Source organism: Bolinopsis microptera, chromosome 13 (assembly GCF_026151205.1).
Source record: "Bolinopsis microptera isolate Bmic1 chromosome 13, MBARI_Bmic_1.0, whole genome shotgun sequence".
NCBI lineage: Eukaryota > Metazoa > Ctenophora > Tentaculata > Lobata > Bolinopsidae > Bolinopsis > Bolinopsis microptera.
The window spans coordinates 16,290,827-16,304,992 of NC_087084.1; the positions used below are offsets into that span (position 1 = coordinate 16,290,827).

Sequence of the window (14,166 nt, forward strand, 5' to 3'; positions counted from 1 at the left end):
AGAGCAAGAAGCAAATCAGATATAGAAGTGTAACTGCCAACTGGGGGAGACGAGTCAGTGGTTTGGGGGCTCAATCCAGCGTGTATCGATTTTAGAATTTGAAATATGCACAAATTCTAAAATCTCTTTTTACTAGGGTGTCATAATATTCAACATAATCTCTGCATTTCCCTTCCTGTTACTTAGGGAAGAGTTAAGTTTAGCATCTCCGAATTAGGTTAAACATTTAGATTATCCCACCTTCAATTTTCTGAGAAAATTTAGGTAACTTCAGCATATATAACAGATTTTTAAATTTTTCATAGGCTTTGAATTATTCAATATACCATGAACTTTATCTGCATGATAATGCAAATTGAAAATTACACCCATAAATAATTCAAGACGTGGTAATGTCAAGTTTACAAACATTAAATCCAAAGTGGCAACTACAAATTAACATCTAAAATTTGATACAGAGTCCCCCTTCTTCACTGTGGTTACTTTAGTTTGGGCATGTATATTTGATCGGTTTCTGAAGGAACATATCATGCTTTCTTTACAAAGCAGAATATTGTGAAGCTTTTCAAAAAGTGCGCTCTTTCCGGGATGGACTTAATTAATCTTGTGTAAAAAGAATAGCCCCATTCGATTTTTTAAAAGCCAAATATTTAAACCACAAATCCCATAATATAGAGTTTTGTTTGAAACACGGAAAAATTCCAGCCACACATACATACTCTGGTGAAATAAATTCCAAGATATTATATAAGTTACAGGAATAATAAAATCTATTATAGAAACTATCCCTCTTAATAGCACACTAACACAGAACATCACACTATGCCCTATAGCACTATAAGCACTAAGCAACTATAGACTATATGCACTATAGCAAGAACTATAGCACTATAACACTATAAGCACTATAGCACTAATAAGCACTATAGCAAAGCACTCATCACCACTACGATAAAACGTGGTCCAATAAAACGGAGTTCGTGATCGATTCGGGCGATTTCCCTTTAGCCAATTAAAATCTCTCCTATAAGCTGCAGCTCAATCACCGTGGAAAATTCAAAAATATAGAAAACACGACGCTTAACAAGCTCATGTTTTTCATATTATTTGTTGTTTCCCCCCCCCCCCCCCCCCCCCCCCCCCCCCCCCCCCCCCCCCCCCCCCCCTCCGTATTGTTATGGGTTGCAGTGTAACTAAGATTAAACACAACCTGAGATATACTTTTATGTGGGTAATAGCAGCACTCCTTTGGGTGTAGGTGCTACCTATCTATGAGTTCTTTACTCTTTATCCTGTGTTGGAATCCGCTTCTTTGGGAATCAGTCTGCCATGAAATACTGCATCACATCGAAAGTTTTTCCCCAGAGAACCCTTGTTTATCTGCATGTATAGTTTTAAAAGTTATAGTTATTAAATATTAAATAATTAGTTATATAACATTCCTTAACTCGATCCTTACTTTTTTGGAAAAGACTACGCCTCGGATATTAGCGACGTATGGTTTGTATCGCCTTGTAACCAGATGTAGTTTTTATTTTTTTATCGTAAGTATAACCAAAAATGTGGAGGCTTCTAGAATATGACGTCAGTAAAAATAATTATTGTAGGGGGCTATAATATGCAGTTTGCGTAATGTCTCTGATATAGGTGCTCACTAACCCGGTAAATGTCGATTCAAGCAATATGTTTTATCCTTAAATTTTGAATTTAAACCCGAAATCTAGTCAGCTTCGAAATCCAATACTTCCGAAGTATACCCTACGAGACAAATTTAATTAAAAGGTACGTAATTCCATTTGCCACGGCGGTGAAATTTCGGGAGTGGTGAGGATAACAAATACCGGCGCTCTCTCATTCCGTCTGGAGGATTAAAGTCAAGTTAAAACTAACTTCGCCGGCGAAACTGTTATATAAGAGAAACAGCTTGTTACTTTTTTTTGTTAGAGGTGCCTAAACCTGGACTACACTGGAGAGAAAAAAAGATCAAAAAGAAATTGAACTTGTAATTAGTTTTCAAATTTTATTTTATTTGATTTTCTCAATATTGGGCTTTAATTTTGTGAAATAAAGAAAGAAAAAATTGCCCAAATACCATATGTTAATTTGGGGTACGAAATCGTGGTTTTCGGCAAACATCCCATATTTTTCCGTTCCCTAAATCATTCAGGTTCGAACCAGGAATTATGTGCAATATAATTATATGTCGCGTAAGACGTAAAGGTAGATACCCTAGATATTATGATATCAGTTTTCTTAGAATTTCTTGTTGACGCTGGTTGGAGTGAAGATGACATATTTTTGATTCGAATAAAGTTACATAATTATAACATATTATATTGTACAATAATCCCTTAGCCAATAACTTGTATGTCAGGGTCAGGGTCAGGAGTCAGGGTCAGGATCATGGTCAGGGTCAGGGTCAGGATCAGGTCAGGGTCAGGGGGGGTTTTTACCCCCCCCCCCCCCCCACCCCCCCCAGGGGGGGGGGGGGGTCAGGGTCAGGGTCAGGGTCAGGGTCCAGGGTCAGGGTCAGGGTCAGGGTCAGGTCAGGGTCAGGGTCAGTCAGGGTCAGGGTCCAGGTCAGTGTCAGGGTCAGGGTCAGGGTCAGGGTCAGTCAGGGGTCAGGGGTCATGGTCAGGGTCAGGTCAGGGTCAGGGTCAGGGTCAGGTCAGGTCAGTGTCAGGTCCGGAATGTACTGGTGCAGCACGATGGGAAACCTTGCAGTACTCATAGCGATTTGTTTAGACTTACATATTTTTATTAATCGGTAACTTTTATAGACAATTAAATTCACATCTAATCAATATTCTATATTAAACATATTAGTTTCTTAAGAAAAGATTAGAAAACACGCCGTTGTTTCATTGTAACAATCTGTTATTTAAAATCATTATTTTTACAAAAATTAAACTATTGAACTCCTCAGTTAATCTATGTCATTTTAATTCGGGCGTCTGATTACATCACTCCGATGAAGACACATCAGCTCTACATCGCTGCGTAACACAACACAATAATAAAAGATACACTACACAACACACGTGATTACTACATATTACCCCCGCATTTAATTACTACAAATGTAAAGTGATTTGGGTTAAACTGGCGCACGTTGTCTTAGACCATTATCACAGCATGCTTCAACAATACGCACATTAGCTATGAGAGAATATGAAGCTAAAACCGACACGTTAAATTTGCCAAACTATTATCTCATTAATTAATTACCTTATTTTATAATTTGAGGATTTGTCTATTTTATTGCGCCCATTTCTACATCATAATATTTATCCTGTTTTCTTTCTATATTTTATAAACCAGACTAAGACTCTCTCAAACAAGCTCCTTGATTCTTGAGTTTCCAATCGGAAGATAACTGTTAACGAATGCTTTACAATTTCCGCCAACAAATTTTTTATCCTCACAAAATACTCATATTAGACCATAGCAGCAGGGGCACCTGTTGAAAGTTTTCAAGAAACTTCCTAGATAACCCCTCCGTGCAGAGTGTAAAATAGTACTCTTAACAGTTAACCACAGCAACCAATACGTGATAAGGCAAGTGTTAGGGTTTTGGAGTATTTGTTTCCAACTATAACACGCCGCAATTGCGAAAACCTGCTTCCAAACTGTAGAGCTTCTAGCTTTCAATTCCTTTCATAATTTAACTGAGTAACCTGAATCTTGAAATTTTAGTCCAGCCGTGTATTTTTATAGTCAGGTACTTCAGGTACTATTCAAGTTGGTAATGATCCCCCCCCCCCTCCCCCCCCCCTATGATGCAACCACTATTTAACTCACCTGTCAGTTTGTAATTATCAATAACATATTTGCAAACGAATCGCGTTTGTGATGGACAAACTCCAAGTATTTCATAAACATTCCAATAATCCCAGTATATTAATATTTAGGCTGGATTCAGAATGATGGTATTATCAAAAAGTAAAATGTAAGCGCATAAGGAGTCCAACATTTCTTAAAAATTCCCATTATACAAAACCATTTTAGTATCGGAAATAGTATACCACGTGTGTGTATGTACTCAAAATTAGGAAACAGGGTCAACATGACACAGCAGCCCACGTACACGCTAATTATATACGCAATTAGTACACGCTAATTGCTTCTAATTACTGCAGGCCAGTTATAATTACAGCCTGTGGATGCTTTATGTGTGGGCCATCCAGCACGTTTTTAGTAAGTTACCAATGGGACCAAACGAAATGGGACTGCACAATTATACACAATGCTCACGTGCGTTAACTTAACACTATGTACGTTAATACAGTTTTAACCGCACTTTTTTGGCGGAAGCTCTAGAACATGGAAAAAGTGGTTCTATGGAAATGAAACAGCTGTTTTTTAGAAGCAAGGTTATTTCCCATAAATATTTTGTGTATGTGCCCCTTAACTTCGTATTCATTAGCCCCATGCTATGACGCCGCATAATATTAGGTAAGATAATATAATATGTACTATCAATGTAGACGACACGTACATATTTCATACCAAGTGCATTGAGGTAATGCACAAGGAGGCCCTTTTGTAACTTATGAAATTCAAAAACCCTGACTTTTGCTAAAGTAACAAACAATGAAGTAGTCCACTGATAAGCGACGCTTGAAGGCTAACGTATAATATTACGTCATTTTTTCAACATACAGTAGGACGAATTAAAAAAAGCTCAAAGTACTCCAATATCATTTGCTGACTTCCATGTTCCTCGTGATATTACATGTCTTATTTGAGGGTAACATTTATTTAATTGTAATTTTTTGGGGAGACAATGGAAGGAGCATGGACATCCTATAGTTCATCACATGATATTTTGAGCTCAACATGTGAGTGTGAAATTTGAATCGATATTTCTTGAAAAAATTAATCATCTGGTAGTGTTTCAGAGCATGGTGACAACCGAATCCACTGCACTGGTGAGGTAACTGAGAATTTGTTTGACTAAGTTATTGCGCATCTAATATGATTTTTGTCGAACTTCTCTGGAATAAGAAATAAATCAATGCAATAAATTATGGTCTTACATTTCACCGAAACTGCCGCAATGTATTCCTTTATTCGGGGCATTGTTTTAAATCTAGCGTTTTCCCAGAAGCTAAAAAAATCCGAAAAAGTGCTACACATATTATTTGGACCCAAATTTCATAGCTTCAGCGATCTATGCTTTATAAATTTCCTAAATTTTTTGATTGAAGAATGAATTTCAAATTTCTAAATCTTAAAACATTACACTTACGTGGTAGAGAGTCTGGTCCTGGGCTGAAAGCTTTTGTTACATAAGATATAAATATTCGGCATTACAACAATAACCCGATTCTGCTCCACGCTTCGATTATCTGAGAGAGAGATGAAAATGGCAGATCATGAAATTATTAAACAAATTCTTGATAAATAGGCCAAATGGAAAGTGCAACTTACACCGGCCAAGTAGCAGCCGGGCTTGTAAAGTCTGGACTACTATAGCCAAACGGTGATGTATATGATGTAATAATCTAGAATACCAAATATCCGCAAGTAACTAATCAGCTTCTTCCATCAGAGTTTCCGGGTTATATTATAATATTAACACCTTAATAACACCAGAATGTTGTGTGTGTGGTGGTGTCTGTCTGTCTGATCGTCTGTGTGTACTTTCTAGGTCGGTTATACAAAATACAACGGTAAGAGTTACGGGACTGGTTTTTTCGGTAAGTGCTGACAAAACCTCTATGAAGCCCAAAGAACTTTTTTTTAAATCGGCCCTTGGTTAAGTGGTTTAATTGATGTTTTTGTACCACAAAATACATAAAATTGCTTGAGCAGAACGGCAAGATTCCGGGGCTTGCTCTCTCTCTCTCATTACTGTATAATATGTTAGAGCTGCTTTTTAAGTAGCGTCATAATTGGATTAGCCCGGAAGATTCCGCTGTACTGTTAACCATAATAAGCTTATTAGGGGAGGGGGGGGACTGTAGTGTTTGGTATGTTTGGACTGCAGAGAGAGAGAGAGAGAAGAGAGTTCAACGACAATGTTATGCGGTTTTTTTCAAATATAGGCGGGTGGGTGCGGACTGCGGAGTTAACAAGGTTAATTTCTATAACGATTTAAATAAAAATGGAAAGCGTTCAAGACGGGAGTGATAGGTGTAATGTCCGGTGTCAGACCTGATGATCATGAAATGTGGTAGCCTCCGGCTAATATTGACTTAATTATTCCACAAAAACTAACTGATTATGAGATTATTGTTTCTAAAACTATTGGGTCACCTAATGCGGGTTTTGACTCTAGCCGGGTAAATACTCCTCCCTTTTTACCTGTTAAACACTATAATATTATAAACATGTAGTGTGAACAACTATCCAATGTATCTCGGAGTTAGCTACACCTCGGTGTTGGCTCACCTCGTGTTGGCTACACCCAGTTTGGCTACACCTCGTTGTTCAGCAACACCTCGGTGTTTAGCTTCACCTTCGGTAGTTAGCTACACCTCAGTTGTTAGCTACACCTCGGTGTTAGCTACACCTCGGTGTTAGCTACACCTCGGTGTTAGCTACACCTCGGTGTTAGCTTCACCTCGGTGTTAGCAACACCTCGGTGTTAGCTACACCTCGGTGTTAGCTACACCTCGGTGTTAGCTATTGAGGATACCACCAGAATTGCAAGATCCGAGAAATAGGAATTGTAGAATATTTTCCACAACAAATTATAATAGATAATAGATAATAGATAATATAAACATACCTTGTCTCCTACCCATCCAGTTTCTAACATGGGCATGAAATAAGGCCATTTGCTCACCACTCCCTCGAACATTCCAGTCTTTATAAAGTAAGGATTTACCATCGTGAACTCTATCGGCAAATTCTGAAGGAAATATTCCACTTGTTAACAAACCATGCTGTAGCATGTTTTGCATGAAATCGGATTTTTTTAATTAATGAAAATGGAAATGGATTATTCAGAAGATGTTTTATTATTTTATAAGCGATAGAAAAACAGAAACAAATCAGAAAGGCGAAACCCAAGTATTTTCGCTGGCGGTGTTATTCACATACCTCTGCCATAATCTCAAATCTAAGAGCCTCGACAAGGCCCATTACAGCGAACTTGCTGCAACTGTAATCCACCAGCTTTATCGAGCCGAACAGTCCTGCTACAGAGCTAATCGTGGTCACGTGTCCGTACCCTGAAGATAATGTTTACAGATCTGTCACGTGTCAAACAAATATCAAGATCTGTATGTGAGAGTATTTAATGTCAGACTGATTGGCCAACCAAGCGGTCACTGACATTGGGTCCAAACTTTGGAACATCAATCTCGTTGATCTGGGGATCTATTACATTTCAGACTTCTTATCAAACGACCATAGTACCTTCATCGACTATTGTAACATCATCATGGGGGGACACGGGGGTATCCGGTAAACATGTCCTACTTTTAACGTTTAAAATATTGAATTTGTTGATCCTAATATTACACTTTCGTTTTTAAAGTCAGCAGCTGGGTAAGTTAAAGGGAATAAAATTCGTGTGTACAGTGTACACTGTACACACGAGTAAAAACATTTGTCCAACCAGCTTTTTTATTTCTGTCAATTCAATGGGTTATAGATTTAAATAGTCACCCAATAGACGGAGCAGTCGTTTTAAGAAACATTTCCTACACAGCCTCAATAAACTTTAATTTGATACAATTCCAATACAAACTTTTGCTTTCGTGTAGGTGTATTATATAGTTATATTATATGAGACAAAAGGAGATTGTTACGGATACTGTATTGTGTATTGTGTAGTCTTTGTCACACCTACTTAGAAACTATGCCAGGCATCTATCTGTACACACGCAAATAGTTTCCTTAGTATGCTTGAGGATTTCATCAAAACGGAAAGTTTGACTACATAGATCCTAATTAAATTTTCTTTGTTTGGAATCACAAATTTCATAAACCGTGAACTCCCTCAATATTGTTGCAAAGTGGTATACCGTATATTATCAGCAAACGATTTCTGGAAGGGGAAATTCCTACTTGGGAGGGTTACATCAAATATTCAAATTACTTCAGCTGGAGATAGATCAGATCGAAAAAATGCTATGGAGTTGATCTTGGCCGAGGGGGCACACTGGCACAGTGTGCACAGCTACAGTCCATTTCATTATTGCTAACTACAGTAAAACCCTGATTTAGACAAGTAGTACGGCGGATCGGGTAATTAACAAGAAATGCGGTCGCTTTTCTTTTGTGGATAGCCACTCAATTTCCTGATCCGTGATGGCGTATTTTATCATATTCCATACAACCTGGGGACCACAGTCTTTACTGTTTATAAGCATGCAGATATGGCGGAGTGACAGGCCGAGCGCCGCCCAGTTAATATAATTGAATTTGAAAATCGTGTATATTTTTATGTAACCATATGTTTATTGTTTATGCAACCTGACACGGATATGTGCAAAATAGTAATACTAACTCAAAATAATAATAATATGCTATTAATTAGTGCCTAGTGTGATATGTACATTACATGGATATGTACAATCATTACATGGTGAAATTAACAATGTACTTGGTCAGTTCAGCGCCCGCGCCAACAATTATTTAATTCAGATTATCGCGCAAAATAACCTCGGCACTTTGAGTCACGGATGGGGGAAAAATGTATCACGAATATGACCACGGTTATAACGGGGCACGTGATGTTGGCCAATTCGTACTGAGGCTCCCCCCCCCCTCCCCCCTTCCCGTACTGATAATCAGAGTATTTCTTGTTAAAATTGTTTAAATCTCATTCCATATTGGCATGCATGTGAGCTGAATTTGGCATTTTTACAATTTTGTATCTATCTTCTAACGTAACCCGTGATATTGACTATTATATCTTCTTTCCAAACCGATACAGAATTTCCTGCCAAGCAGATGTATTAAAATATATCAACATGTATTGCACGACTGTTTGCATTTTTGTTCTATTAACTTATTCTGTACACTGACCAAAGTACTATTTGAAGGTTCTAGGTGTTAAATGAAGTATGAAAAGAATGTCTATCTTAATAAAGAAGGTTTGGTTTATGTGGTTTACTACAAAGTAGCTACTTATGTAACAGACAGCACCTACTATAAGTGTCGGTCTAGTGGCCCAGATATTCTGGAGTGTTGTGTTAATAGCATAATCTCCAGAAGACAAGGCCTGGTACCAAGACAAAGCCTGGTACCTGGAGGTATTAACTCCGAGGAACTACAACCTCCAGGGACTATGTGTACTATGTGTAGTGTGTACGTGACTACGTGTCGTGTATAATAATGGTACACATAATGGTACACATCACAACATACTGTACATTTCGTTACGCCTGCTATATAATGTAGTGGTGACTGGTGGGAGCATTTTGTATGGGTAATTCAGTAGTTACACTCAATTGATCGCTAGATATTATCAGTAGCTCTCATAAATCCAAGTAGGTACTTACCATGTAGTTATGTAGTAGGTACTTACCAAGTAGTAAGTACTTACCAAGTTTAGTGGGTACTTACCAAGTACTTACCAAGAAGTAGCTACTTACCATGATATTGTATAGATTATTACGGATTACCAAGAAGTTAAGTATGTACTTACCAAGCTCTCTCATGTCTTCTAGGAAAGTCTGGGTCACCCAGAAAACAGCCAACACGTTCACATCCATCGTCCTAAAACAAAATATATTATCAGTATAATGCAGAAAATATTAAATATATAACAACAAATTCCAGCCAATCCCGGATCATAACTAAACCCGACCTGCTACCTTACTCCTAACAATTAACATACACTGAGCCAAAACCTTCTTAACTTTAGTGACACTAGAAAATCAGTTTTCAAATTAGAAATTAAAAAAAGAGGAACTACTTAGTATCACTTCGAGATGGCCAGGCCTACTCTCATGCTGTCTATATGTGATGATTAACTCTGAAAAACTAGGGACAACTGGGGAATGATCCCAGAACCTCGAGATTTCGCGTCTCTTGCTCTACCAATTGAGCTACTGACCCTGATTCTCAGAGCGAAATCACCACTCATATACAGCACAATTTCATGCTTTGTGTGGAATATCATTTATCAGTTATTTAGAATATATATTCGCATTTATCCACACTATATTTACATTACACGTACAACGTGATATCGTTATCAGTGCAGTGTGTACAACACCAACTACACCGATCAATTGCCAATCTGCGAAACATTTTAATTATTATTATCACTTCGAGATGGCCAGGCCTACTCTCATGCTGTCTATATGTGATGATTAACTCTGAAAAACCAGGGACAACTGGGGAATGATCCCAGAACCTCGAGATTTCGCGTCTCTTGCTCTACCAATTGAGCTACTGACCCTGATTCTCAGAGCGAAATCACCACTCATATACAGCACAATTTCATGCTTTGTGTGGAATATCATTTATCAGTTATTTAGAATATATATTCGCATTTATCCACACTATATTTACATTACACGTACAACGTGATATCGTTATCAGTGCAGTGTGTACAACACCAACTACACCGATCAATTGCCAATCTGCGAAACATTTTAATTATTATTATCACTTCGAGATGGCCAGGCCTACTCTCATGCTGTCTATATGTGATGATTAACTCTGAAAAACTAGGGACAACTGGGGAATGATCCCAGAACCTCGAGATTTCGCGTCTCTTGCTCTACCAATTGAGCTACTGACCCTGATTCTCAGAGCGAAATCACCACTCATATACAGCACAATTTCATGCTTTGTGTGGAATATCATTTATCAGTTATTTAGAATATATATTCGCATTTATCCACACTATATTTACATTACACGTACAACGTGATATCGTTATCAGTGCAGTGTGTACAACACCAACTACACCGATCAATTGCCAATCTGCGAAACATTTTAATTATTATTATCACTTCGAGATGGCCAGGCCTACTCTCATGCTGTCTATATGTGATGATTAACTCTGAAAAACTAGGGACAACTGGGGAATGATCCCAGAACCTCGAGATTTCGCGTCTCTTCGCTCTGAGAATCAGGGTCAGTAGCTCAATTGGTAGAGCAAGAGACGCGAAATCTCGAGGTTCTGGGATCATTCCCCAGTTGTCCCTAGTTTTTCAGAGTTAATCATCACATATAGACAGCATGAGAGTAGGCCTGGCCATCTCGAAGTGATAATAATAATTAAAATGTTTCGCAGATTGGCAATTGATCGGTGTAGTTGGTGTTGTACACACTGCACTGATAACGATATCACGTTGTACGTGTAATGTAAATATAGTGTGGATAAATGCGAATATATATTCTAAATAACTGAACTACTTAGTACTTACAGTCAAATTAGAAATAAAAAAACAGGAAATACCTACAGTAAGTAATACTTACAGTTTGATGTCAGCAGGTGTGAGGTCTCGGAAGAGTTTACCAGAAACCACGCCAGCAACGTTGAACACGTACGACACTTTTCCTACATCCGCTAAAGTCTGAAATGCAGACAAATTCATTGAACTGAATTTTTTAAATATCACATTTTATTAAAACGGTAATCAAACTGTATATCGACATACACAGTATCTCGACAATTATACCTAATCTTATTCAACTTTCTACCTTAATTTTATGTAGTTATACACTTATTTTATGATTTAAAGTAATGATATAATATGTTAAATGTACACATTACACAATAATATCATCAATGTATAGATTCAAACAAGATTGCTAATACAACTGAGGTAATCTAATTAAAACATGTAAAACATGTTGGACAGATTTTTATCTTCGAGTAACTTAATGAAAATGGTAATTTGAGTAATCATTTTTCGCGCATGAATTCGATATTTAATAGAGGGTCAGTGATAAAAAACATGCCACAAAAACTTAATTTTAAACATTTCAAGACTGTAATTACGAATGAATAGTAACAATAACCTGCTCATGAAGTTTGACGACATTTTCATGGTTAGCCACGTTACAGCAGTACCCATGCGCACGGCCCCCAGACTGCACTATTTCGCGCACTGCGGGATATTATCTTATCTATTACTATAATTACTATTAATTATATTATCTTAATATGGTGCATCCTTGTAATACTATTGGTCATTGGTGGATAACATTAAGTTTCTGTACTACCAGTGTTAACAGAACTTGGAGTTATAATTATAATATATCGAGACATTATCAAGCAGATCTATAATTATTAATTATTAATTATATGCATACTCTATAGAAATAGCAGCAAGTGAAATCCAGGTTATATGGTAATATTGGTGTAAGGGCAAAAGTGCAAAAGTGCAAAAGTGCAAAAGTGCAAAAGTCTACCTGTCTGTTTATTCGCCTCATCGTTGATATCAATACAGATTATCGTGTTCCCCATTGCAGCCAACTTGATAGCTAAATCTTTACCAATACCACTACCTGTACAAAGAGCTAAGTTAATAATCAGTTTCAAATTTAAAATGTAAGTACAAATGTTTTGGACAAAACTAAATCAGCAGCTTTTGGGGGTAAGAACTGTCTTATGTTATCTTGGTTGTTCTCTCGAAGAACCTAGACCAAATTCCACCACATAATTGGAGATGAGGTGCAGGTTCATAGATAAGCAGAGGGTAGGCCGGGGTAGGCCGGTAATCACTGTCATATCATATTCAATAAATTTTCCTGGTACCCATAGAGAAATTCTTATCAGCTGATTTGCCTCCAAAATGCCGAGCAATTTTAATGAACTGATATCATTTACCATTTACCGTCTCTTCTTTATTCAAATTTCTATCAGTCCTTAGTACGTTTTGGAGCTTTGTTTTCTTTCGAAACCATTCACCATTATATTTTAGGTTTCTCGCTTCTACAGAAATAATGTTTACGCGACAGTTGTTGTTGACGTTGTTCTTGTGTCACTGCTCTGTAGCTCACGATCAGGAGAGACGCCTCCCACCCTCAAGTGACCATGCGATAACCGAGATGAGACTCAACTTTAAGGAGGAGATGCTCAATTTGAGGGAAGAGGTAAGGAATAATTTATTTTTTATGGTTTTAGAGTGAAAAATTTAAATTTCACCTAGAATTTATAACAGGAATTAACTAAAATGTAAAAAGTTTATCGAATTTCTGTAATTAAAGATAGCGTAGCCTAGTATAGCTCCTTTAAATACAATATAATATATTATATAATAAACATCATAATCAGGTACAAGATATATTGGGAGGTTCTGAAAGATCACTTTTTTGGATGATCAGGGAATTAATTGACGAAGTCAGAGAATATAAGGCCGAGGTAGTACAGCAAGACAAAGTGGTGGAACAACTTAAATCAGACCTAACTACAGCTCTATACAAACTGGATGAAGTCAAGGAAAACCAGGTGATGCTGAAAAAGGGATATGATGTGGTACGATCTGAAGTCAGGCTAATATCTCAACACAAGCTGAGCTGGCAAAACACCACTGCCAGTTACAGAACAGCCGACTTCTTAGTGGACGGGGTTTACACCAGGACAACAGACGAAACCATCAACCCAATACAACACAACTTAGCTGGGGTAAACCAGATAGTCTCCATTGATCTGGGAGGTTTCTTCAAAATACACACCGTCAAGATCTGGAACAGACTGTCTTCCTACCAGGAGCGAGGCTCGGGTCTCATAGTCTCCGCAGACCGGGTAATTATAGGTGTTACGTCAGGGTCACGTGATTTGTACAGCGTCGTGGCCGAAACTGAGGTTTACGCCAGAACGATCACTATTAGACAACCAAATGAGGAACACATCAACCTTCTTGAGGTTCAAGTGTTTGGTTCTGGTCCTTATGGTCCGGAGGAATTTGTTTAGAACTTTAGAAGTGAGGGGGATACATACAAGAACTAAATCTAAACATTAGACTATTGAGAACGAAGTAAGAAAGGATTCATCTAGGCATTATTTTCTTGAAACCTGGTTTTGCATTGATTTAAGTAATTTGTGAGTTAACAGAAATTCGATTATATAGCAGTTTTATTGTACAAGACTAAAACAGTTAATTGGCATATGATTTTAAGTCACAATATAGGTTAACATTCCAAGTTAATTTATTTTTTACCGCCACGTTTTATGTTAAAGAAAATCTTGTGGTAATTCCTCTGATAGCCAGATAATAGCCAAAAAGTTTGATCACTTATATC

At 37.5% G+C, this 14,166-nt stretch overlaps 2 protein-coding genes across 2 annotated transcripts; one reads left to right on the forward strand and one right to left on the reverse strand.

The window, feature by feature from the left end:
- Nucleotides 1-6,392: 6,392 nt before the first annotated feature.
- Nucleotides 6,393-12,683, reverse strand: LOC134824846 (short-chain dehydrogenase/reductase family 16C member 6-like). Its single transcript, XM_063836822.1, has 8 exons — nt 12,680-12,683; nt 12,334-12,429; nt 11,941-12,029; nt 11,395-11,492; nt 9,608-9,678; nt 7,051-7,181; nt 6,737-6,859; nt 6,393-6,476 (listed from the first exon to the last, which is right to left on the reverse strand). The coding sequence occupies exons 1-8, from the start codon at nt 12,681-12,683 to the stop codon at nt 6,393-6,395; spliced, it is 696 nt and encodes a 231-aa protein (XP_063692892.1).
- A 105-nt stretch (nt 12,684-12,788) lies between these two features.
- On the forward strand, nt 12,789-14,144 carry LOC134825357 (uncharacterized). Its single transcript, XM_063837536.1, has 2 exons — nt 12,789-13,017; nt 13,199-14,144. The coding sequence occupies exons 1-2, from the start codon at nt 12,868-12,870 to the stop codon at nt 13,835-13,837; spliced, it is 789 nt and encodes a 262-aa protein (XP_063693606.1). The 5' UTR covers nt 12,789-12,867; the 3' UTR covers nt 13,838-14,144.
- The last annotated feature ends 22 nt before the right edge of the window (nt 14,145-14,166 follow it).